At 50.7% G+C, this 25000-nt stretch overlaps 2 protein-coding genes across 2 annotated transcripts; one reads left to right on the top strand and one right to left on the bottom strand.

Moving 5' to 3' along the window:
* Positions 1-169: 169 nt before the first annotated feature.
* Positions 170-6379, bottom strand: LOC120423830 (alpha-mannosidase 2). The gene is made up of 4 exons (XM_039587770.2): positions 5730-6379; positions 1386-4112; positions 917-1330; positions 170-845 (listed from the first exon to the last, which is right to left on the bottom strand). Exons 1-4 carry the CDS (start codon positions 5835-5837, stop codon positions 699-701), a joined length of 3396 nt encoding a protein of 1131 aa, XP_039443704.1. The 5' UTR covers positions 5838-6379; the 3' UTR covers positions 170-698.
* A 1863-nt stretch (positions 6380-8242) lies between these two features.
* LOC120423818 (ubiquitin carboxyl-terminal hydrolase puf) lies at positions 8243-24992 on the top strand (the record flags this gene model as incomplete). Its single annotated transcript, XM_052711549.1, has 13 exons — positions 8243-9042; positions 11252-13102; positions 14520-14577; positions 14648-19544; positions 19637-20455; positions 20525-21672; positions 21731-21854; positions 21916-22103; positions 22167-22440; positions 22498-23358; positions 23419-23609; positions 23673-24555; positions 24759-24992. Coding segments are annotated over exons 1-13 (11571 nt in total), but the record flags the coding sequence as incomplete, so codon positions are not given.
* Positions 24993-25000: the final 8 nt, after the last annotated feature.

The following is a 25000-nucleotide window of genomic DNA, read 5'->3' as shown; positions in this document are numbered from 1 at the left end:
AAAGCACACTTTTTTGAATGATGAACAATGAAAATATCAGATTATTTGGCTAATTCTGTCTGAATACCCATATTGTCCATATTTTCCAAACTCACAAGGTTCGTCAAATGAATTTTGTTTTCCTGTTAAGGCTTTCTCATTTTTTCTATCATATTAACAACAGTGTCACTTTAATTTAAATAATACACAAACGGCTTAAGTATGGAGGTGCCAAGCAAAACGTGGCTTGTGTGCGTTTGTGTGTTGTCATTTGTTGGTTTATTGTTTGTATGCATAGAAGGTGAATGTATGTTTCCTTTACATCGATTCTATCAATCAATCGGCCCACCACTAACCACTTGGCCTTTTTCTGCATCGTACCGCAATCTAACTTTGACGTTAGATTCTTTAGAATGGTAAATTGCTGCTTTCCCTTTTTTATTTAAATTCTCAAACAGTCATTCGGTAACTCATTCACTCAATCGCACCTACTCGTCTCACAAACTGCGCGCAAATTTTAATAAACTTTGCTTTGATTCAGGTAAACTTGCGGACGCTTGCGAAAATGCAGTTTTTTTTTCTAGCTTAAAGAACTTCCGGTCACAATAAATTATTGGTTTGCTCCTTTCGGTATTTAGCGGAATTTTATCTCCCTTTAAAGCGTGTCTCATCGTTCTTAAAACCTACCATTCGCACCACTTTGCGTCACAAAAAAGTATTCATCGCTGAATGATGAACGCCTTGGTGTCCATCGGGCACAGGTTCAGGTCGTCGGCGGACACCGGCTCCTGGCGGCGCAGCAGCGTCAACGGTGAGGCATACACCTCGTGGCCATCGTCCAGGTTGAGCAACTTTTTGATGCTCAGCTGTAACGAAAAGGTTGAAAAAGAGTCAGTGTTTTTGGAGGTTTATTTGGGGGTTAAAACAAAGGTCTTACATTTCCTTCCCCGCTCGCTTCCGATCCGCAATCCTCCAGGTTTGTCCGATGAACGACGAGCCCGATCGTCGGCCGACGGTCCTTGCCCAGCTTAACGTGCGGTAAGCTTCGCATCGCCACCAGCTCCATGTCCCGGTCGAGCGGTTCGTGGTTAGCGCCATAGCTCGGCACCAGCCCGGTCCACTCGTTTTCGTTGAAGATGAGCTTTTCCGGGGGGTGCAACAGCGATCGCAGCTCGGCGTGGGCACTGGCCGTCAGGAAGGCGGCCGGATAGCCCGGATCGAGCTTGGTGCACGGTTCGCGACTCTCCAGCACCAGCCGGAACAGATGCAGCACGGGGAGATTGTCGAGGACGCCGTGACCCAGGCCGCGGTCGTCGTCCTGCGAAAGGCGCCGGTCCTGCATGATTTCCATCTGGGAAAAAGATTTAATGTAAAATTAGCGAATGAGACTTGACTCCCCAACTCACCTCTCCGGACTTTAAGCTTGATCCGCCCAGCGGCTGCCCACCGAGGATCGTCAGCCGCAGGTTCTCGTCCTGAATAAACATCGCCGACGGCACCGGGTAATAATTGGCCTGCAGTGGCAGCTTGTCCATCCGCTTCCGCTTGATAATCTGCATCCCGTTGAGATCGGTGTAAAAAAGCTCGCCACTGTCGATCGTGGTCGAGAGTCGCATCACGATTTCGGTATTTTCGCGGCTTCCAATGTCCACCAGGTTGCGCAACTCGAGCGCTCCGCCACGCAGAACCGCTTGGTGGTTCGTGAACGGAAGACCGGTCGTGATGCTGGCTTCCAGCGGACCTTTGACGATCAGGATGACGGGGTCTCCGAGGGGAAGTTTGGTGGCGGGACCGTCCGGGTGGAACAGGTAAGCTCCGCTCTTCCCATGGCCGAAACGCATTCCGTACTTGAGGAATTCCAGATGAACTGGGACGGTGTTCGAGTCTACCGAGAGTGACTTCAGCAGTCCGTTGGCGTTGAATGATGCTCCGGGGCCGCTTTCACCAACTTTAAGTGAGGTTTCACGCGGTTCACCAAACTCCGGGAGTTCAGGGTAGTCTCGCAGGTTGATCGTGAACGGAGTTCGGGAGAGGATTGTAACCTTTGCGTACGACACTCCTTCGCTGTCTTGTACGCGGTTTCGCGCGTTGATCGTGTACACTACGAGGCCCATCGGAGGAACGGAAACTCGAAACACGAGCCGGTACTTGGTGGTTGAGGCTTGGGGAGTGCTGACACCATCCGGACGCGTGTGCCACGACCAAACCGGAGCGATTTGAGCCGGTACGGTTGAGCCATCGCGCGAGTCTTGAACCGTGGCGAACGGTCTGCCCAAATATACTTCGACCAGTTCTTGGCGATGGACGGGCAGTGAGTTGTGCACCACGACGTGCTTTATCGGCAGTTCATCGCCGATAATTATCGTTGGCCGGAACGAGTCCGAACCGTCTACCGTGCGGGCGTCGTCGATACTAAGGTACGAGAACTTGGGATCCGCCTGGTACACGGAAGGTCGCGTGAGCAGTCTATAGACCGCTTGCTGCATCACGAACTTGCACTCCTCAATCGCCTTAGACATTCGCTGGGCGTAATCCTCAACAACGTGGTTATCGGCCGTTCCGGTGATCCCATCGTGATGTTGAAACAGCGCAAGCTGCTGACGCGCGTACTGAAGACGTTGCGCGAGTTCACCCTCACCTTCTCCGTCCCAGGTGTGCCACGCGTGTAGCATCTCCGCGCTCCGAAGATAACCAAGTAATATCCGATCCTGCCGCTTGTGGTACGGCCGAGATGTGTAATAACCACTCCAGTAGTCCTCGTTGACATCGGCGTAAGTGAAGAAATCACCGCTCAAGGTGGGGAACTTGTCCAGCGGTTGTGCCGCCCGAATCGAGTCAAAGTACTCCTGAAGTGTGCCGAACTTGGCCTCCACGTTGAACGCCGGTTCCGCGTTGATGTGATCGAACAGCTTTTCAAAGTTGACCCGCTGGGCTTCCCACTCTTTGCTCTGCGTGTACCGGAAGTCGTCACCGAGCGGGATCAACACCGACCGCGTCTTGTACAGGACGGACTTTTTACGCCACTGGTCCACAATCAGCTCGGCCTTTTTCGATACATTTTCGTCGGTGATTGGCTGCGGCGGAACGCGCCACGGACAGGACACTCCAAAGTTGGGCAATCGCTTAAAGTCAAACTGGCAGCAGATCTTCGGGTCCGGACCACACGTGTGCGGAATATCGTACGAGTAGAACGGCATCATGTGCGTCAGCAACTCCGTCTCCCCGGTGCTGTCCCACAACTGGCGCCAACGGAACTCCAACTGCTGCTTCAACGCCAAGTTCTTCTTCACGATGTAGTGCGTTCGCTGGATCAACAGATTGTCAAATCCGCTCTTCTTCAAGATGTACGGCATGCTCGGCGACTGTCCAAAAGGATCGATCGACCAGGACGAGGTCGGCGTCACGTTCAACCGCGTCTTGAGCCACGTCTGACCCTCGGTCAACTGCAGCAACATTGCGTACCAGTGCGAGTTAGCCTCGTCCGGCATGACCCACCCGCCGGTCACAAACTCCAGCTGTCCGTTCCGAACTAACTTCTTCACCACGTCCTTCTGCTGGGGTACCAAATTGTCGTACCAACGTGCAAAATAACTGATCTCAGCCCAAATAAACCTCATCGCCGGATTTTCCTCCAAATGCCGCAACATGTTGGCAAATATCTGCTTCGTCTGCCGCTCGTAATACTCCTCAAAGGTATGAATCCACCCTGGGTCATTGTGCGAGTGCGGCACCACAAACACCTTCAACTTGTGGTGCTGATTCCAGTGCTTCTCATCGTAGCTGATCCTCCAACCCTGCTTCCACGGCCCCCCATCCACATTGTCAAAAGGCGTCTTCTCGTAAAGCTCCAACATCTGAACATCAACCTGCGGCACCACATCCGTCCGCAACGAGCAACTTCCATCCCGATTGGCACTTATCACCGAATCTTTAACCATCTCGCGGTTCCCCAAAGCCGGAGCGGCCACCGCCGGCACCTTGTCCAGTTCGTAGTCGGTATCCAACGGGTTTGCGCCACTTTTCGAACGGATCGTGTCCAGCTGGTGCTTCATGTCGCCAAACTCACGCCGATGCTTGTTCAGCCCCGTCTCCAGCTCCTTGATTTTGTCCTCCAGCAGCAGGAAGTCGTGACTCTGGAATTTTTGAATTAAATATATCTTTATTGAACTTTCTTATATGTAATAAATGTTTTTCATCTTCAATAATTTTGCACTTTTGCATTCGATAAAAAAAACACTTAAATGACAAATCCTAACTAAAAATTAAAAATAAAGCTACATTTATTGAAATATATTGATAGAACGAGTTAACTACAAACTGTATTTCTCTGCAACTTTTGGACGCTGATTCAACGGCAATGGCTGCAGATTTGGAACCACCATAACAGATACCACTCCTGGTGTTTTGCGACAATTTGGTGAGTGCTGGTCACTTGCTGCAAAACATTCACAAAATTCAGCTCGTTTTGGGCAGCTCCGAATCTTCGTCGAATGGTCGCCACCACAGTTGAAGCATTTCGCTTCAATGTTCTCGTTGATTGCGTTGCAATGCATGCTTGAGTTTTGTGCTCACCTCCGCAGGTTGCACAACGACTCTTCGTGAAACAGTTCCTTCCGCCATGCCCAAACTACAAGCAGTTCGAACATTGCGTCACGTCACGGTGCACTGGACGATAACGTTCCAAAGTCACGGTGATGTTGAAAATTGTTGCCCGAACCATCGATCTTTTCTCGAGGTGAACCAGGTACAGTTTATTACGATACTTGTTGTTCTTGTTGTGTCTCGTCATCTCGAAGACATCGATCACGTTCAACTTAAGATTTTTTTGGCAATATTCGCATTGTTCTAAACCTATGTTAACTAGAGAACTTGATTGGTACTTTTGATTAGAGACGTCTTTTTCACAATGGAAAAATAACCGGTTTCAGAGTTGTTTTCACTCGGATACCCTTAAAACTGAATCCTCTCCAATAAATCCGGTTTTGTTTAAATTTGTATAAAACTGACTCTGAATGTTGGTTGAAAAAATCTGTGTGTACAACTCCGGGAATTTCAACATCACGTTTACCTCTGGTGGCCAGCACTAGCTTTTAGTACAACTCAATTTCGTTGCTATATTAATGCGAGCTTTTCAGTGTAAATCAAGCTTGCACTCTCGCAGATCTAGCTTTTATCTGTACGTTCTGAGGCATCGCATTTTGCATAGCCACCGGGCGCAATCGGTTGCACACTAGGAAGCTTGCAACCTGCGTAATTACTAATCCGAAGAATTGGGTACTAAAGCCCTATGTAAATTTTTATGTATAACGGTAAAAATCACGATCAAAAACCATTTTTGATCACTTTTTTTCATTTTAATGCAAAAAAATAATAATAACAAGACAACATTTTTTCGATGGATCAACTATGGTCCCCTTGGAACGAGCTGTCAAGTAGGAGCTTTTCTGTCAAGAAGGACCGCGAGGTTAATTTTTCAAAATTGATTTAAAAATCCATTTTAAACTCTTTGTGGTTGTACTTTGTGTATCGCTGTAAACAATAATATCAGCAATCTAAGCTTCATTTTAGGACCCAATTGATTGTAATTTGGTAATTTGTGCGTTTATTTATAACGATAACCTGTTAGTTTACAACTTTTTATCAGGTCAAGGATTTCTCATAAGTAAAAAAAATCTTAAGTCAATGCTAAATTAATTCAAATAAATAACGTCTTTCTACACTGCGATTGATAAAACATATTCTGAACTTACCGGTTTCTCCGCGGGCATCGAATGGTTCAAGATGACATACAGCATCAGAAACACAAACAGTGTTACCCCGGTCAGGATCAAGGCCAACTTTCGTCGGATCCGGACCATTTTGCAATCCCGTTTTTTGACAATTGTCTTTCCTCAGTTAAGTTATCCAAAAAATCAAATCACTTCTCCTCCATTTGGGTTCGGACTGCGGTCTTTCCAAAAGATAAAAAAAAAACTGCGCAAATATGTAAATATTTATGAGATCTGCTCTGCGTGCACAATTTTGTTTGTTAAGCTGAAGTTTTTCCTTTTTTAGCAGCAGAAAATTTTAAGCAAGTTCCACGTAGTTAGAATGCACTCTTTGCGGTACTTTTTCACCTCCACGTATTATTCTAAATCCTTATCAATTCGGCACTTGCCGAGATAAATCAACACTTTTAATCACTTTTTTGACGCAGGTCAAATGTTCCACCCGCACAAACCGTCCTCCGCCCAGAGCGTTTCGCGATTCTGTTTAATCTCAACGATCTAAAGAATGTCCCACAACTGAGCATTTGTTTGGTGTACTTTTGTCAAGTTAAATTAGCCAAATTTACGCAGAAAAACAGTTTTTCAACTTTTTGTTGTTATGACGGCGGCGGCACCATGATTGGAAGTGAAAAAGACTTTTTATTTTGTTTGTTTGCTTTGCTGGACTGTCAAAACGAGTGACAGGGACGAATTCAGGTCGGCAGCCATGCCAGCTGAACGGAAAATCTAAAGTTCACAGATTTATGGAGTAATCTACGTGCGCATGTATTGCGTGTACGTACACGAAAAAGATTGAGGTTAAATTTTGTACCGGCCAGCAAAACAAATGGCGTCCTAGTGTGCGTGAGCACGGGCTTAGATAACTCTATTAAGCGCGGATATTACCCACTGAGAATTTTGGCTTGAGCCTCATGAGTCATGAGGCCTCAGGTCGATCTGGCTCGAGATCGAGCCTGAATCGAGTCGAGGCTCGAGCCAAATTTCTCAGTGGGTAGTACAATCAAACCCCGATAGTTTGACACCAACTGTTGTCAAACGAACGGGGTCACTTTTTAGTTTGACACCCTTTTTACACGGAGTTCACACACACTACCAAACGTTTGTTTTGATAGCGCCGTGTAAAAAGAGACAGTTCGTCACTTTTTAGTTTGACTTTGACCAACCAATGGGGTAAAAACTAAAAATGTGTCAAACGAAAAAGTGACCAACCACCGGAGGGTTGAGTGTGATATCTGTTTAACATCTAATAGATTTATATTCAATATTTCCGTAGTAACAGTTCAATAGGGCGAATCTGCGTTTGTAAACAAGCAGTCTATCCCCCTTTTATTTTACGTGAACTGTCACTTGAGCAAAGGGGATAGACTGCTTGTTTACAAACGTAGATTCGCCCTATTGAACTGTTAATAGAGTTATCTACGTGCGTGCGTATTGCGTGTACGTACACAAGAAAGATTGAGGTTAAATTTTGTATCGGCCAGCAAATCAAATGGTGTGCTAGTGTGCGTGAGAGCGGGCTTAGATAACTCTATACAGAACTATTTACACTAAAACCCACCAATAGAGTTATCTAAGCCCGCTCTCAAGCACACTTGCACGCCATTTGTTTTGCTGGCTAGAACAAAATTTAACCTCAATCTTTTTCGTGTACATAGAGGTATCCACGCACGAGAGTGTGTTGTTTCCGATTGCTTAAAAATTTGGATCAGCTGTTAAACCACGTGTTTGAAATTCAGCCAATCACAGCATTTGTGATGGTAGTCAAATTTTAACGTCAAAATTAGCTACTTGGAATTCAGCCAATCACAATCGATCAAAACCAATATTTACAATTCCATACAAATTAAAAGAAACGTACGACACAGCCAAGGCTGTATATCATAGGTACTCGCGATCTTGCTTTGCATTAGTGTGAGTGCATGACTCCGTGCCACTAAAACCAAAACAATAACAAAAGAACAATGGACCGTGCCAGGAAAACCAAAACATAAACAATGTCAGTGTCAGTGGAGTGAGAGAGTCAGAGATAACGATTTTGACAACCGCACTACTACACACTCAATCGCGAGTACCTTAGGTAGAAAGCCATGCGACACAGCCTTCGACTCCCTCACCCCTTCTAACTGTGTTACGTAATAAAAGAACGCTCCATCACTTCAAGTCCTCCGAAGAAACTCGCGACAACCCAGATTCCGCATTCGTTTCATCCTACTCAGCTAATTCCGTTTCAAACTCACCTGAGTCAGGTGCGATTCATAAGGAACAGTATTTATTTACTCCCCAATTCAAATTCTGAAACTGAACCGGTTGTTGCGTTCATAACGAAATTCGGATACAATTCAAATTGCATTCCATTTAACAATTTTAACTGAATTGACTGGGAAGATGCTCGCGTTCCGATGCGAAACCTTCCTCCAAACCACAAACACAAACCGAGCTCTCTCTCTCTCACTCGCGAAAAAAAAATCGAATCGTTTCTTCAGTTCAACAAGAATCGCCACACCGCTCGCACGCACACACGCGATCGTTCGGGTCGCTGGCGAGCTGTCAGAGAGACACCGTCAGAAGAAGAAGAAAAAAGTTGCAACGCGACACACACCGCGAACGTTCCGCCGAGGCAGTGGAAAAAAGAGGTTTTTTTGTGCGAATTTACACGCCGGTACGATGCCGGCCACCGTTGGCCACTTCCGGGCCGGGTTGGACGCGCGGGGAGTTGCGTGAAAAGTGGGGAAATTCATCTTTTGATTGGGAATTTTGTGCAAGAAATTTTCCAGTTTGTGTGCCTGTGTGTGTGTGAGAGTGAGTGAGCGGTCGAGAGACAGGAAGAAAGAACCCCCGGAGAAAGACAGCCGAACAGCTCTCAAAAGTGACAGTCCGAGTAGGCTGGCTGAAGTTTTTTGCTTTTTCTCTTGTTGACAGGACGGTCGGGACGGCAGAAGAACGGCACACGTTGAACGTTTTTCGTTTTTCTTTCGGGGGAGTTTGCGATTTTTCTTCCGATTTGTGGAGCCCCTGGACCGGTCCAGTGGCCACTTTCGGCGGAGCCGGATCGTGATCCGCCGCGACCAACGGGAAAAAAGCAAAATAAACTAACCGTCAGAGACATTAAAGTGAACGAAGAAGAAAGCAAAGTTGAGTTCAGAATTTGCTGAAGCAGAAGGAGCAACCCGAAAATCTCGGGGAACTGGCCACCGTCGGCTGGAACCAGACCAGCGGGCCCCCCTTCCAGAGGAGCGGCACAAGGTGGCAAAGATGTGCGATGTTTGCGCCGGCTTCCTGAATCTGCTGGGCTCGTGTAAGTTGGGCCAAGACAAGACGAGACTTGAGCTGGGCGAAAATCGCGGAACTCGCGAACAAGAAGAAGGTTGCACAAACGCGCACACATACAGCGATGGGCGGGCGGGTGTGTGTGCGGGTTGAACCCCCCTCCGACTATCGTTGGCCATCTTTGAATGCATTTTCAGTCAGCGGCTCGAACTAAAACTAGTCAGAGAGAGAGAGAGAGAAAGAGACAAGATGGTCAGGTCAGATGGAATGGAAAGGAGGCTCCCGGATTAGGACCCCGCGAAGAAGAGTGGTGCGGGAGAAGGTGAAGGAAGGGCAATAATAACAGTGTTTAGAGGGGGTGAAGCTCCGGGGAGAAGGGTAGAGGAAACGATGGAATTTGATGGTGGCGAAATGGGCACTTTTTGGGATGTTGGAAAAGTTTGAGGTCACGACATTCCAGGAAATGTTTTGATTTGCTTTGTTTTCATTTTGTGAAATATTCGTAGATCAATAAAATAAAGACTATGATTGGTTCATAATTTGCGATTTTAACAAAGTAATTTATTTAACATCCCTCTAAAGGGTAATACAAAACTAGACAGAAATACAGAAAATTTAGTTTTTTTCTTACATAAAAATTCGTGAGCAAACGAATGCAATGTGTCATCCCAGAGAGGACCAGAGTATCAAAATTTCTCAGCATTGCGAATTATTCTCTCAAACATAACCACACCACTCCGTGCTCAAACTCAACCCACTTCAACGAATCATCTCTGGGGTAAAATTTAAGCAGTAGACCTGGCCGGAATCCGGAACAAACGGCAGAAGCCCAATAAAAATCAAATCGCCAATTGGCAACTCGATTCTTGCAACTGCAGATCACTGGACTTGTTGGGTTTCGAATTCGCATTGGCGATTGAGTGGCAACCTCGCAACTTCGATGTTGTGGCACTGCAGGAGGTGTGCTTGGAGGAGGGGCCGGTGCTGGGCTGTCCAGGTCAGCAGATCGTACCCACTTAATTGTGCGGGGCAAGATGCAGGATCGCGTGTTCGGCTTCACGGCTACCAGCGAGCAGATGTGCAAGTAAGAGGCCGTTTCTTCAACTACAGCATCATCAACGTGCACTGCCTCCAGGAAGAAAAGACCGTTGATGAGAAGGAAGCATTCTACGCGACGCTGGAGGAGGCTCCGAATCTGCAGGCAGACCAAGATTGTGCAGAAATGTAGCATCTTTTCCGAACTAATGAAACGCGAATATTCTAGGAGAAGTTGAGCCGGTCCTGCAAAAGCTTCGTGCTGCGAGCCGATGTATGCAGGGACACCGAGGGAAACCTGATCATGAACAAAAGCGAGGTATTGGACAGGTGGAAGCAGTTCTTCAACGAGCAACTCAACGGCGAAGGAGTCAAACTTGGGGCGCCCGCAACTGATGAACAGTTCCCAGCGCCTGATCTAGAGACGATGAAGAGGTAGATCAAGAAGCTGAAGAACAACAGAGATGCCGTCAAATATGGAGGTGTTGTGTGCCCCATTAGGCTGGAATCGAGTTATATGGGAAAATTGAAAATGATAAAAATCCAATCAGCAACACATTTCTTGATTCCTATTAAGTGTCCCAATCAACCCATTAAAATTTGGGAGCGATTGGTTAAGTCCACGATTGGCGCGAAGCAGATGTCTGACGGAGTGTGGCAAAGATGCATGAACCACAAACTGCACGTGTTTCTTGAAGAACCGACTATCGCCACCCAGGCGAACATCAGCTGGGCCAACCATGTTGCCCAAATTGACGAAGACCAGCCTGTCAGACTGCTTTTTGACCGCACCCAACCGGGCGGCGGCACAGGCAGAAGAGCAGGAAAACCGCACACACGGTGGGGAGTTCATGTGAATGGGAATATCCGGAAGAATTGTAACAAGTGTATAGCCTAAGAAACGCAAGCCAATTGCTTTGATCTTACGAAAATCTGAACCGAAGCTGCCCCAAACGTGCATAGTTCATCCAGTCTGTTCATCAGGCGTCCAATAAAAAAAAAACAGGTCCCAGTACCAAAAGGACCTAATAAAAATAATTTTATAAATAAAACATAGATTAGAGAATGATGAAAAGTCGTTGGCTGTTGCACATATTTTTTTAAGAAACCAATTTAAAAAAATTACCTCAGATTGCTTAAAATCTGCAAAATAGGTGTCTAAAAACAAGAAATTTAAAACATCATTTTTTTCTCCCAAACAGACGAGTCCCGCCTGGCGAGCAATGAGTCCGAACATCCGGTGTTCCTGTCGAAGCGCGAGATCGAGGTCGTCATCGGGTACATCCAGTGCTGGCCGGTCCGGCAGTGCATGTGCTGCTACCGCGACCCGAAGAACTTCGAGCGGTTCAACCTGGTGGTGCAGGCGCTGGTTTACTTTACCGTGTACCAGCTGAAGAACATCCGGGGCCTGTTGGAGCGCGAGGAGAAGCGATGCGCGGCGGCCGCAGCTGCAGCTGCTGCCTTGGCAACCGCGGCCGTGGTTCCTGGCAAGGACGGTGAAGATGGTGGGAAGGAAGAGACAACCGAAGTGGCACCACCGGTTGTGGAGGAACAGTTGCCGGCTCCGCGCAAAGATGCAGGAGGTTCTCCGGTTTTGGAGGACTGTTGGACGCTGCTAGACATGGAGAAGCTGCTGCTGCTGTCGTCGAAGGCGTTTTTGCTCAATTTTCCACTGTACGTGGCGTACAAGCATGGAGTCCACGCGAGGATGGACGAAATCTCGCCGCAGGAAGCGCAATCTTTGAGTATTTTTTGCGATCTGCACGACAACGAAATACCGGCGTTTCTGTTGAGGAACGTGTCGCTGTTTTGTACTTCCGGAGGATTTGACGCCATGATGGCTAGTTTTGATTCGCCGAATTTGCCGGTTCCGATTGCGCACGCCATCACGGCTGCGATTTCGAACCTGAAGCTTTGGATCAACTACCGATCGATCATTCAACTGTTCATCCCGATTCGGGTAAAGATTCTGCAGTACATGTGCAAACTGTCGGACCAGGACCTGCGATCGCCGGCTACGAAAGCGATGGCCGACTTCATGTGGACCGCCATCAAGGATCCGCTGGATTCGCAAATTACGTTCGACACCGAAGGACTCGCGTTGGCCTTCAAGTACTTTACCAGCTCCACGCTGACCATGAGGTTGGCCGGAATGGCTCAAATCAACGCCCACATCAACCTGTTCAACGAGATCTGCACGACGGAGACTGTGGCCGAGGTGGAGGTCGTCGGTCAAAAGCTGGCCGATTGGCTCACGGAGAATCAAATCATTTCGCACTTGTTCGGGCCGAATCTGCACGTCGAAGTCATCAAGCAGAGTCACATCGTGCTCAACTTCCTGGCCGTCGAAAACCAGATCACTGAAGAACACATCTCGCTCATCTGGCAGGCGGCCCAGCTGAAGCACTGCTCAAAACCAATCTACGACATTCTGCCATCGCTGGTCAAGAACCTGGCCCCACGGCCGGCCTCCCATCTCTACTCGCTCCTGTCCGCGCTCGATCCCCGCGAGCATACTGAACAATCCATCTACATTGCGTCCGCCCTGACGAAGCTCATCTGGGCACGGGACTGCTCGCGGCTTACCCTAATGGACCTCGCCAAGAACAACGTGCTACGGGAAGCGGCCGTAGCAGCGGCTGCAGCTGCCGCGGCCGCTCGGGAAGCCGCCGAACTGCCTTCAAGTTCGGAAAATTCCGTCTCCGTCGATGGGAGCAACAGCGAAGACGAACCCCAGGAAGAGGACAGCTCCGACCCGGAACATGCCGCCGCAATGGCAGCTGCCGCGGCCAAAGCGAACGCTGCACGACACGCCGCACGGGTCGCCCTCGCTGTACCTTCCTCGATGCCGGGACCTTCCACGCAACTGCTCAAAAGCAACGCCCCGGCAGCGGCGACGACTTCAGCCGGACCCAGCACTGCACCCATTCCGGCCATGGTTGCCGCCGCCAGTATGATGGATGCGACGGACGAATCGGACTCGGGAGTGGCCGTTCCGCCACCTTGCAAGCAGCCACGGCACAAAAATTGCTGTGACGGTACAACCGGTGAAGGTGAGTCAAATAAGACAACAAGGAAGAGAAAGTTTGCTTGTCCGTCTAATTTATTGTTCGAGATAACAAAGACAGCGTTGTCGCGCGACTTGACTGATAAGAAAACCGGCAGTCTTAATCATGTGTAGGGGAGATGGGGGTAAGACGGCCACCCTAAGGGAGAAGTCTAATAAAATTTACACAACAGATTATTTTGATCTCAAATTACGTACATATTGTTCTACTACTAGTCCATTATAGAAATGACATAAATTAGTTAGTCTAAAAACCAATTTTCAATACTTTTCAGGAATTTTAAAAAAATAATTGAAATCGTATATATATGAAATACGCGGGGTAAGACGGCCACCCATGTGGGGTAAGACGGCCAGTGCTATAAATTAACTTAATAACTTTGCTAAATCCACCCAAATTCCTACAAGGTTGGTTGAACAGACTTCTCTGAACATCATAACTATTTTGGTTGAAAAAATCAGGTTTCAAATGTGAAGAAAAATGCTGTTTAAAAATTTTCATATTTTGGCTCAGTGAATTTCATATTATTGCGACCACATTTTATGAAAAACTGTGAATTTTTACTACAAAACAAACACAATTTGATGCAAAATAATTAGTTTGTGTATTTTGATTAGAATAAGTAAATCAAAATTATGTAAACAATATTAAATTAGCGATTTTTATGAAAAGTTTGATAGGATTTCATACTATTCAATGAGTTTTGCTATATCACAGTAAAGAATGTTGTCGAAACGGTAGTTAACAGCATTTTGATTAAAAATGGATAGTTTTATTGAAAATGCTTTTCCTTATCTACAAATATGTCATAATAGTCAAAAACCGTCAAAAATATAACCTATATCAATTAAAATCTACAAATTACGGGTGGCCGTCTTACCCCCGGAGGAGGTGGCCGTCTTGCCCCCAAATAAATTATTTTTTTAAACAATTTTTGTAAATAGCTCATCGCATTTTCTAAACTTTTTCGAGGGACATAATCTAGGGAAAACTTCAATTTAACATGAAAAAATATTTGAAGACAGGAAAACATATTGTTATCTAACAAAAATGCCTAAGTTGTAATTCATGAAAATTACATCCAGTTTCAAGTTCAAAAATTATTTGTTTATTTTGAGCTATTTTTATACTATTTCAAACAATATTTTTGGCAAAGGTGACTCCATATGCATTATTTAGCATGAGGAACAGTATTGCTAAACATTTTAGTAATATTCATTAGTATACTTAGTAAAACAGTGGGGTGGCCGTCTTACCCCGCCTGGCCGTCTTACCCCCAGCTCCCCTACAGAATCTACGACATTGTTGTCAAGATTACATCATACTTGTAATTATCAGATTGTATTCTGGTTGTCAACCGAACTGATTAAACTCGATCAAATCTTTTAATTTTCATTTGCAGATAACATGAAAGTAGAACCGGGCATTTACAACGTAGACCAGCGATTGAAGGAGAAAATGTAAGTCGTCATCCTTGTAGACCTACGAGACTGTCCTAACCGAACAACTTTTTCCCCTCTAAATTTCCAGGCGCATTCCGCTGATGAACCGCTCGATGGCCGCCGCTGCTTCGTCATCCTCGGGCTTCCCGTCAATGCCGGGTGTGTCCGGAGCGGCCTCCTCCAACGTGGTTGGCACCAGCAGTGACGACGACGACGATGACGACGAGGAGGAAGAGGATGGGCTCGGGCTCGGCATGAGCGAAGCGTTTTCCGCGATGAGGAAAAAGATGCTGCGAAAGAAGCGCAAAAAGATCAGCGGGTTGACGCGAAAGGAACTGCAGGAGATGGCCAGCGTGTCGGACGTGGAGGACAGTGACCTGGCGGCGATGCTGCCGGACAGCGACTGCAGCGAGTCGAATCTGCACCACCAGAGTTCGGTGCTGAGGCACATGGCTGGGGCGGGAGTTGGACCGGGACCGATGGCCGGTCCCAGTGGGGCTGGGCCGTCCGGTAGCATCGGGCCGGTGGACGATGTTCCACCCTTTATGGGTGCGATGGCCGAAGGACATTTGATCAACTTTTTGAACGCCACCGAAAACGACGGCAGCTGTTCGTCACCATTGAGCAACAAATCCGAGAAGAATATGGGCGATTTTGACGATGAAGATTCGCCGTGTGAGGAGGAACTGGTAGAACTCGCTGCCAGAGCCCAGTGCTTGCATCAGCAACAGTTTCCACTGCCCAGACCACGCTCGCTCGGAACGGGAATGTCCCCGCAGCAGCAGCCTCAGCAGCGAACAAACACGCCGAACATTACGCTGACTCGAGCTCACCACGATCGGCTGTCGTCCACGATGACCCCGAGTGCGTCGTGCAGTAGTGGCGGAACGCCTACGTCATCCTCCGGCGGCAAAGGCAAGCTCACCCCGACGAGCAAAACAACTCCACCGCAGCAGATCCCAACGAAGGAAATGCTGGCGGCGGCCGCAGCGGCAGCGGCAGCCGGAGGTCTTGGTGCACCAACATCGCCGAGTTTTCGCTTTCCGGACGTTTGCCAGCCGGGAAATACGCTGCTATGGGATCTGCTGCAGGATGACAAGATTGGACAGCTGGGCGAGTCGTTGGCGCTGGAGGCGGAGAAGGTCCTCGGAACACTTCTCTGCTTCCACACGGACAAAATCATTCGGACGCGCTTCATCGAGGGATGTCTGCAGAACTTGGCGGAGAATCGCAGCGTAGTGACGAGCTTGCGACTGTTGCCCAAGCTGTTTGCGTCGTTCCAGCAGTTTCGGGACGTGACCACACACCAGGTGGTGCTCTGGGCAGAACGTCATCACCGGATGATGCATCACTTCTTTAACAATTTGAAGCATTACACGACCAGTGGCTATGCCGTGCGTGGATCCGGCGGAATGCTGTACTCGCACGTGACTCAGATTCAGGTCCGGCTGCAGTTCCTGTCGTCGGTATTTAGTGACGTTGGGTCACCGCGCAGTTTCAAGCTGGCACTTGGCCAAGTGGACACACTGTGGACCTGCCTCGCGAACGATCCCGAGTGCAGCGATTGCCTGTTTGCCTGGCTGCAAGGACAGGTCAAGGGTGGAGACACCCACGCGCTTGGAATCAACGCCATTCAGCATTTGTACTTGAAGCGATTGTCAGAACTGAAACCGGAAGGAATCTCCATGGTTGCGCTGGGCCTGTTTCAGCAGTTGTTTATGTTGGGACGGGAAGATATCATTGCTCACCCGAGTGAAGGTCAGGAGGCGAGTGATTCGGTCGGAATGGAGCATCTGTGGAAGATTGCACTGCGAGCGAACAACACGGACGTTTCGTTGACCGCCATCCAATACATCAACACGTACTACATGGAGAAACAGCTCAAATACGAGAACCAGTTTGTGGCCCAGTGTATGAACCATCTGACGCAGGCCGTCGAAGAACTGCTGAGGCAAGGTCCGGGCTCGGAGAATGCGTTGATGTGCGTTCAACGTGCCCTAATGCTGCTCAACACTCACCTGGAGACGTTCCGACGGAGGTACGCGTACCATCTCCGACGGTGGGCTCTCGAGGGCAAAGAGGTCGCATCGCACAGTGCACTTCGCAACGAAGGACCGGGTCCGCCAATTCGTATTGTGCTGCAACCTGCGGGTGTGCCGGAAAAATCTCTTCTTCACCTGCACTCGACCGATTTGGTCGCGGATTTGAAGGCCGAAATCGCCAAATGGTGGGAATCGATCCAGGGAGCGGTCAAAACAGCTCACAACGAAACAGCGGCTCGAACCGGTGGCACCGGAGCTGTGTTGGGTCTGCTACTTAGCGAAGGTCCACTCCGGATCATAACCCAGGGTCAGGAAATCACCGCCGAGTACGATGAACGAAGTCTGGCGGATGTGGGCTTCAAGGACAACCAGATGGTGTACGTGTCGATGGGAAGCCGCGGAGGCCGAGGCCGCCGAGAACATCACGATCATCCTTCGATGCTGCCACCGCCACCGAAAGACTGTCTACCGACGTTGCTGCTGCTGCGAAGTCCTCACTTTGAGCAGCTCTTCAAGTTGATGCAAACCCTCGGCGACATGAAGCTGATCGGCCCCGGAGGTCGCATCATTCCCAACACCAAGGCACAACTGCTCTCTCGGCGTGTTTGGGACATCCTGGCTATGCTTCCGACTGCGCCCACCTTCTTCAACACGCTCAAAAATCTAACCTTCGCCAACTCCACCCCAGAACCACCACCACTCGAACCGGAATCTCCGGACTCGCGCCGGTACACGCTCGAAGAGATCCTCGACCCGCACAACCTGCAGAAATTCATGTACTCGCTGCACATCGTCGAAAGCCTTTGCAAGTCCAAGTTTATGGGCAGCTGCTGTAGCAGTCCCGGAGGAAGTAGCAGCGGTGGACCCGTCGTCCCAACCGCCTCAATTGGCGTTCCCATCGCGGCCACCTCCGGAATGCCCGGCGGATCACGGCAAGCCATCGTCGGCCCGAGCGCCGCCAAAAGCCTTTCGGTGAAGAACCAACTGAAGCTCAAAATTAGCACGTCCAAATCGCTCAAGATGCAACAGAACCAGAAACAGCTGGCGGCCAAGCAGCAAGTGCTGGGCGTAAGCAATAGCAACCTGTCGGCGACCACGATGGTCAGCGGAACTTCACCGGGCAAGAAGGATAGACGATGCGATACGGAGACGGATATTGGAGAACCGAAGGCGGGAAGTTCTGGTGAGATGGACAACAAGGAGAACAAGAGCGGCGAGGCTTGTAGTGAGTCAACGGAATGTGCTGACCAGAGGCGGGAGGTTAAGGACGAAGACGAGCTGAATGTGAGCGTGGAGTCGGACAATCGCTGTGTTCCGGAGCAGAAATCTCCACCGACGATCCACCAGCAGCCACCTCCCAAGTTGGCAAGCCCCGCGATTGCGTCCCTCGAGTGGAGCGAGCAGTTTGTCAAGTGTGGCGGCCTAGCGCACCTGTACCGGATCTTCGTTTCCGGTGTGCTACAGAAACAATCCAGCGGCGGCGGCAAGGACGGTGACGATCTGAACGAGTGGCGCCACGACTGTCTGGCCAGTTTGCTCCGAATTCTGTGTCTGCTCGGGATGGAAGAGTTCCGGCCGGAGAACGAAAATGCGATCATCATTCCGAAGCTGAACCGGCACACGCTGGCCCTGATGGAGGTGCAGCCAACGCTGGAGCGGATAGCGGGTATTTTGAACGAGGAGGCTCAACCGTTGAGTCCACACCACTTCAAGACGGGTCTGTTTGGGCGAGCCCAAGTGATACATTACGCGATGAACTTGCTGGTGTGCTACGCCCACTCTCTGCCGGAGGTGCGGTCGACGTTGTGGAAGATTGACGCCAACTTGGCTTGGGTGCAACGGTTAATTCTGGACGATCCGGAACCGGCGGTACGGAGAGAGGCCTGCGCAGCACTGTACCGGATGTGTCTGGGCAATGCTCAGACCTATTATGAATTGATGGCTCCGCTGCTTTCAAAGCTGGTTGCGTTGCTACCACTAGCAGAGAAGATGCGTCCCCAACACCAAGCGTACCATTTATCCCCGGACGAGGGCAAAGAACCGTATGGACCGGCGTGTCGAGACTATTTCTGGCTGTTGTGTCGATTGGTAGACTCGTTGTCTCCCGAGCTGGTTAAAGATTGCGGAGGAGAACTCAGCCGTAAGCCAGCGACTCCCGGTTCGATCGGGATAGAATCCATGTGTCGACAGGTGTCCAAGAGCATTCTCGATCGAGACTACCTCGAAAGTCGCCACGGTAGTCCGGATGATGGCTTGTTTGGTCTGCTCAATTTGATGGCCAATCTGGTCAAGTTCGATCCGCAGTTCAAGTTCACCGAAGAAGGTCAGCAGTTTATCGGCAAGATATTCCAATCGCTGTTCGAGTTGCCCTCGCCGGACGATCGGGACAAACCGAAATGCAAAAGTCACGGAGCTCGAGCCGCGGCGTACGATCTGTTGGTGGAAATGTGCAAGAATGCCCCCAAGAATTACCTGCTGCTACACGGCAAGTTGATGCAACAGCACCGAGCTGGACCCCACTCACCGTACCCTTGGGACTACTGGCCACGGGATGAGGGCCGTTCCGAGTGTGGCTACGTTGGACTTACCAATCTGGGCGCGACCTGCTACATGGCGTCCTGTATCCAGCACCTCTTCATGACACCCCAAACGCGCGATGCCATCCTGTCCATCTCAACGGACCCGCAAAAGCACAAAGCAACCCTGTACGAACTGCAGCGGATGTTCGCCTACCTTATGGAATCCGAACGCAAGGCGTACTGTCCGCGATCCTTCTGCCGGGTCTACCAAATGGACCACCAGCCGCTCAACACGGGCGAGCAGAAGGACATGGCCGAGTTCTTCATCGATTTGGTCTCCAAACTGGAGGAGATGACGCCGGAGCTGAAGACGCTGGTCAAGCGAGTGTTTTGCGGAGTCATCAGCAACAATGTGGTGTCCTTAGTGAGTTTTACTAAAGCTGAGTGGAGTGGAGTGGAGTTAGGAAAGCTCATCCCTTCGTGCGTTACTTACTGTCTGTTTTGATCTCATTCTAGGACTGCGGCCACGTCAGCCGAACGCTCGAGGAGTTTTACACGGTGCGGTGCCAAGTGGCGGACATGCGCAACCTGCACGAATCGCTGGACGAAGTCACCGTCAAGGATACCCTCGAAGGGGACAACATGTACACGTGCTCACAGTGCGGCAAAAAGGTCCGCGCGGAGAAGCGAGCCTGCTTCAAGAAACTCCCCCAGATTCTCTGCTTCAACACGATGCGCTACACGTTCAACATGGTCACGATGCTTAAGGAAAAGGTCAACACGCACTTTAGCTTCCCGATGCGACTTGACATGAGCGGGTACGTCGAGAAGACGCTGATGCCCCATCACTACCAGGAGGAGAAACGCAAGTCCGAATTGCGCAGATCTTCGTCGCGAAACGTCAGCGAATCGAGCACTTCCGAGGGAGGAGGCAGCGGTGGCAGTTTACCGTTTAGCGGTGACGACGCCCCGCTCCGAAAGGATGACAAGGTCAGTTCGAGTGACGGCCAGCAGGAGCAGCAACTCCCGTCATCGTCCTCGTCTTCGACGTCGAGCAAAGCCGAAGCGGCGGAAAAAGCCGAACTGCAGAAGCAGCAGCAGACGCTGGACGAGGAAGACTCGGAGGATTTCAACGAGCACTACGAGTACGACCTGGTCGGGGTGACGGTACACACGGGGAACGCCGACGGTGGCCACTACTACAGCTTCATCAAGGAGCGCAACGAGGACAGCAATCCGAACCACCAGGAGCGCTGGTTCCTGTTTAACGACGCCGAGGTGAAACTGTTCGACCCGTCCCAGATTGCGGCGGAGTGCTTCGGCGGTGAGATGACGGTGAGTTGTCAGTCTTTCTGTGATTCGTTCTTGTTCGATTTAATCTTAATTCTAAAATCTCCCTTTCAGAGCAAAACGTACGATTCGGTCACGGAGAAATATCTGGACTTTAGCTTCGAGAAAACCAACTCGGCGTACATGCTGTTTTACGAGTGGCGCTCGAACAAGGGCACCAACATCCAACGTGACCAGGCGGAACGTTCGGCGGCGGCAGCAGCTGCTGCGGCTGCGGCCGCTGCCGCCGGTTGTGGCAAACCGTCCACGTTTACATCGGCCATGTCCATGCCGACTGCGACCGCAACGGCAACGTCGTCCACGGTGGTCGTCAGTAGTAGCAGCAGTAGCATTGACACGTCGCTCCCGACGTCCTCGTCGTCTACAACGGCGGTTAATGGAAGCAGCAGTAGTTTGACCAGCGGTAGCAGTACCAGTGTTGCCAGCAGCTCCAACATGACCTGTGGAACGAGCCTGTCGCCCAGTGCTAGCAAGACAGAGCTGGAATCGGTCGAGGAGGAAGAAGAACCAATGGACAAGTGCGGCAAGCCGGAAGTGGTTGATGTTTCGAAGAAAGTGGCCACTCCTCCACCCTTACCTGGCCCGGCACTATCACTACCAAGTACCAGCAGCACCACGACAAACACCACCCGTGAAGATGATCAGACTGACCCATTCATTCAGAAACATCCTAGTGAAGTATCATCGGTAGTAGATAATTTAAGTACTCTAAGTAAATGTGATATAGATGTTAAGACTAGCATTAGAAGTACTGCTGCCGCCGCCGGACTGTCCCTTGTTACGCCACCACCGCCGTCTCCGCTGGCCGCCCTCCAAGCGCAGGCCTCTTCACTGAGCATCCTGCCGCCGTCGGGACCGCTGCTAGGACCTTCGATGCTTCCCTCGCCGTCCTACTCGTCAATTTCGTCCCTGTCGGCACTTACGGCCACCGCCGGCGGTAACGTTGGCCTTCCCCTTAGTGCCGTCGTGCAGCAGCCCACCATTTCCAGTGCCGCCCTCCAACCGTGCTCATCTTCGTCGTCTTCATCGTCCACTTCCTCGTCCTCACTCGGACCGCTCGGGCTGGGGCTGGTCGTCAACCGGATAGGTCCTCCACCGAAGCGAAAGCGCAAAATTCTGAGCAAAGAGCTGGAAGAGTGGATCTGGCAGGACAACCGACACTTTTTGCAGGATCGCAACATCTTCGAGCACACCTACTTCAAGTGAGTTGACGCTCAATTTCTTTGTCGAAACGAGAGTTGTAACTGTGTGTCCTTTCAGCTTCATGTGGCAAATTTGTGGCCACATTCCGCAGACGCTGCTTGCGCTACCGGACATTACCTGTATCGCTGCGCAGCTGTCGGTTTCGTTCTTCATCGAGACGTTCATTCACGCCAAGGAGAAGGTAAGAGGTTTTCTGTTAGAGCTTGTCATGAACACTTCTAACGACGATTTTTTGCAATTAGCCCACGATGGTGCTTTGGGTGGAGCTGCTGACGAAGCAGTTCAACGCGAGCCAGGAGGCGTGCGAGTGGTTCCTCAGTCACATGTCCGCCGAGCCGTGGTGGCCCGTCCAGGTGCTGATCCAGTGCCCCAACCAGATGGTCCGGCAGATGTTCCAGCGGTTGGTGATTCACGTGATACAGCGGTTGAGGTATTGGTTGAGTCAAGGTGTCACAAGTTGGTACAGCTAGTAATGACTTTTTATCGTTGACAGGCAATGCCACAGCGCGCTCTACCTGAAGGTGGAGTCGGACGAGGATGGGAACGAGATCATCGGTAACGTGTCCTGCGTTACGCGCTTCATCAAGTCGTTGATTATGCTGATGGAGCACGGTGCGAGAGCCCACCTGCGCCACCTGTCCGAGTTCTTTGGGCTGCTGTACGAGTTCTCGCGAATGGGCGAAGAGGAGGCACTGTTTCTGTTGCGCATCAACGTGATCCGGAGTGTGGCCGATTTCTACCTTGGGCACAAGGCGGCCCAGGATTGCGTGAGTTGGTCTTTCAATTTTAATTTGACACTATATATCAGGTTGACTCGTTTACAGATCGATACCAACTCGGACAACGAGGACAATTCGTCGGATGAAGCACTCACCGTAGACAAGAGTCGTCCGGCGTCGCTGGACAAGATGATTGCTCTGGTGGCGTCACTTGTGGAACGGTCGCGCGGACCTGACCTCAGGCTTCATCTTTCGGCGCGTGACTACAATGCGATTGCCGGTGGAAAGGGCTTTCCCTTCCTGTACCAGCAGATCAAGGACAACATCAACCCGCACCAGACAAGGCATCTCATCCACGCGCTCTGCCGATGTGACGAACGGCTGGCCGGTCAGATCATTGCGATGCTCTTCACTGCCGTAACGAAGCACACCGAGCTGTGTGGACCGTTCTTCAAGCTGCTAACACTGCTCACGGAATCTACCGGTGGTCCCTCGGGCCTACCTTGCTTCTCTCAGCTCGTTCTACAGCGGGTTTGGGACGCGGCCGAGTACTGTCCCCAATCGGCACTGGACTGGCTGGCGGTTCAAGCGCCCCGTAACAAGATCGCTCATACCTGGATCCTCCAGTCGGCCGAGAGTTGGGTCGAGACATTCCTGCTGGCGCACAACAATGCCCGCGTACGGAACGCCGCAGCGTACCTGCTCGTGGCGCTCGTTCCATCGCAGAACTTCCGCACCAACTACCGGGCCACGTCACACCACAAACTGACCATGCATGCCAGCTCTCAGCACCGGGAAATCTCGTGCGAGGCGCAACTCATCCTGCACACGATCCTGAACCTTTTGCTGCGGTTGCTTCGGTCCGCCCGGAACTACACCGACATTAGCGTTCACGGCACGACCAAGCTGACGGCGTACTTTAACCTGATGACGTACTGTCTGGTGTCGAAGACGGAAAAGTTGATGGTGAGTAGATCTGCAGAAATTTCTGCCAAACTTCATTCTAACGAAAATTGAAAATTCCAGCTCGGACCACATCTCCGTGCCCTGTGGGAGCTGTTCCATCCGCGGTTGTCGGAACCGTCCGTTCCGGCGCACCACAACAAGCAGTCGCTGCTGGCGTTCTGGTACCAGGCCACGATCGACTGCCCCGAGAACGCGCTCCTGGTGGCCAACTGTCCGGACATTACGCGCAACATTGCATTTAACTACATACTGTGAGTATTGCTCGATGGTTGTTCATAACGAAACCAGGTTTGTAACGGTTCTCCATCCAACAGTGCCGACCACGACGACTCGGAGATTGTCACGTACAACCGGGCCATGCTGCCGGTGTACTACGGCCTGCTGCGGATGTGCTGCCAGCAGAGTAGACTCCTTACGCGCCAGCTGGCCGCCCACCAGAACCTGCAGTGGGCCTTCAAGAACATCACACCCCATCCGACGCAGTACCCGCTAGCCGTGGACGAGTTGTTCCGGTTGATGACCCTGTTTGCGCAGCGTCATGCGGACGCGACGGAAGCCGAGCAGCGCGAGGTGACCATCTTCCGGCGGACTACGCTGACGGCGTACCTCAACGGGTTGGACGCGCGCGTATCTTGGGGAACGTTGATAGCGGCGCTTCGGATACTGGTGGACAACGACGACGATCGGTTATTCGTAGTCCTCAACGGCGGCATCACACTTTGCTTCGACGCGTTGCACACGCTTCACTCGATGTACCACGAAGCGACCGCTTGTCACGTGTTTGGAGACCTGCAAGAACTCCTCGCCGAAGTCATCCTCCTCGTCAGCACTTTGCGAGCGAGCTGTCGCGAGCAGAAGAAACGTCCCCCGCCAGCGCTCATGAAGGGCCTCCCGGACGCCGTCCGACGGCTGGCAACCCTGCTCAACACCTTCAACCCACCGGAGATGCGGAACATCGCGCTGGAGGTGCTCAAGGAGCTCGTCAAGTGCGCTCCGCCGGAGATCATCAGCACGGTGCTGGTTCCGCTGCTCACCCACTGCCACACCCAGAACGTGTCGCACCCGATGGGTCCACTCGGGTCGTACTTCCCGCGCCGTGGCATGAAGGCAACGTGGCCTCCGGTTTCCAAGAGCACACCGCGGCCACCCCGTCCGATGGTGCAGATGAACATTCCGCAGTCGCAGATTTGCGAAAAGGTAAGTCTTGTTGAATTTTAGTCCTTCTCACATCATTGCAGCTCGGATGGCACGTTGTCGATTGGTTTTGGTAGAAGTAGATTAAAGCTCTATACCAGTATGTGCCGTCGACGTGCCTCCTGAGCAGAGATGTTACAAGGTGGACTCGTTTAGTCATGTGGTGTTAAATTTTTTTCATCTCTTATTCTTCCTCTTCAACGCAGGGCCTCGACAAGGACTTTGACCTGGCGCTGGAGCTGTTCTACCGGCCGTACCACGAGTTCCTGGACATTATGTTCCGCGTGGCGGTCACCTCGAACCAGTTTACGGAAGCGCTCGTGCATCTGTCGCTGCTGACCGGCATCGAGTCCGTCGTGCTGCACTTTAACATCTTTGCCAAGTTCTGGGTTGGCATCTTCAACAACAAGACGACTAATCGGTATGAGCTAAAAACTTTGGTTGAACC

The sequence above is a fragment of the Culex pipiens genome, unplaced genomic scaffold (genome assembly GCF_016801865.2).
Source record: "Culex pipiens pallens isolate TS unplaced genomic scaffold, TS_CPP_V2 Cpp_Un0113, whole genome shotgun sequence".
NCBI lineage: Eukaryota > Metazoa > Arthropoda > Insecta > Diptera > Culicidae > Culex > Culex pipiens.
This window is presented reverse-complemented; position numbering and strand designations above follow the sequence as displayed.

Coding starts and splice junctions, on each gene's coding strand:
- LOC120423830 (XM_039587770.2), bottom strand. CDS start 5,837: ATGGTCCGGATCCGACGAAAGTTGGCCTTGATCCTGACCGGGGTAACA. Junction 1,331..1,385: donor CAAGCTTAAAGTCCGGAGAG/GTGAGTTGGGGA, acceptor TCTTTTTCCCAG/ATGGAAATCATGCAGGACCG. Junction 846..916: donor AAGCGAGCGGGGAAGGAAAT/GTAAGACCTTTG, acceptor TTTTCGTTACAG/CTGAGCATCAAAAAGTTGCT.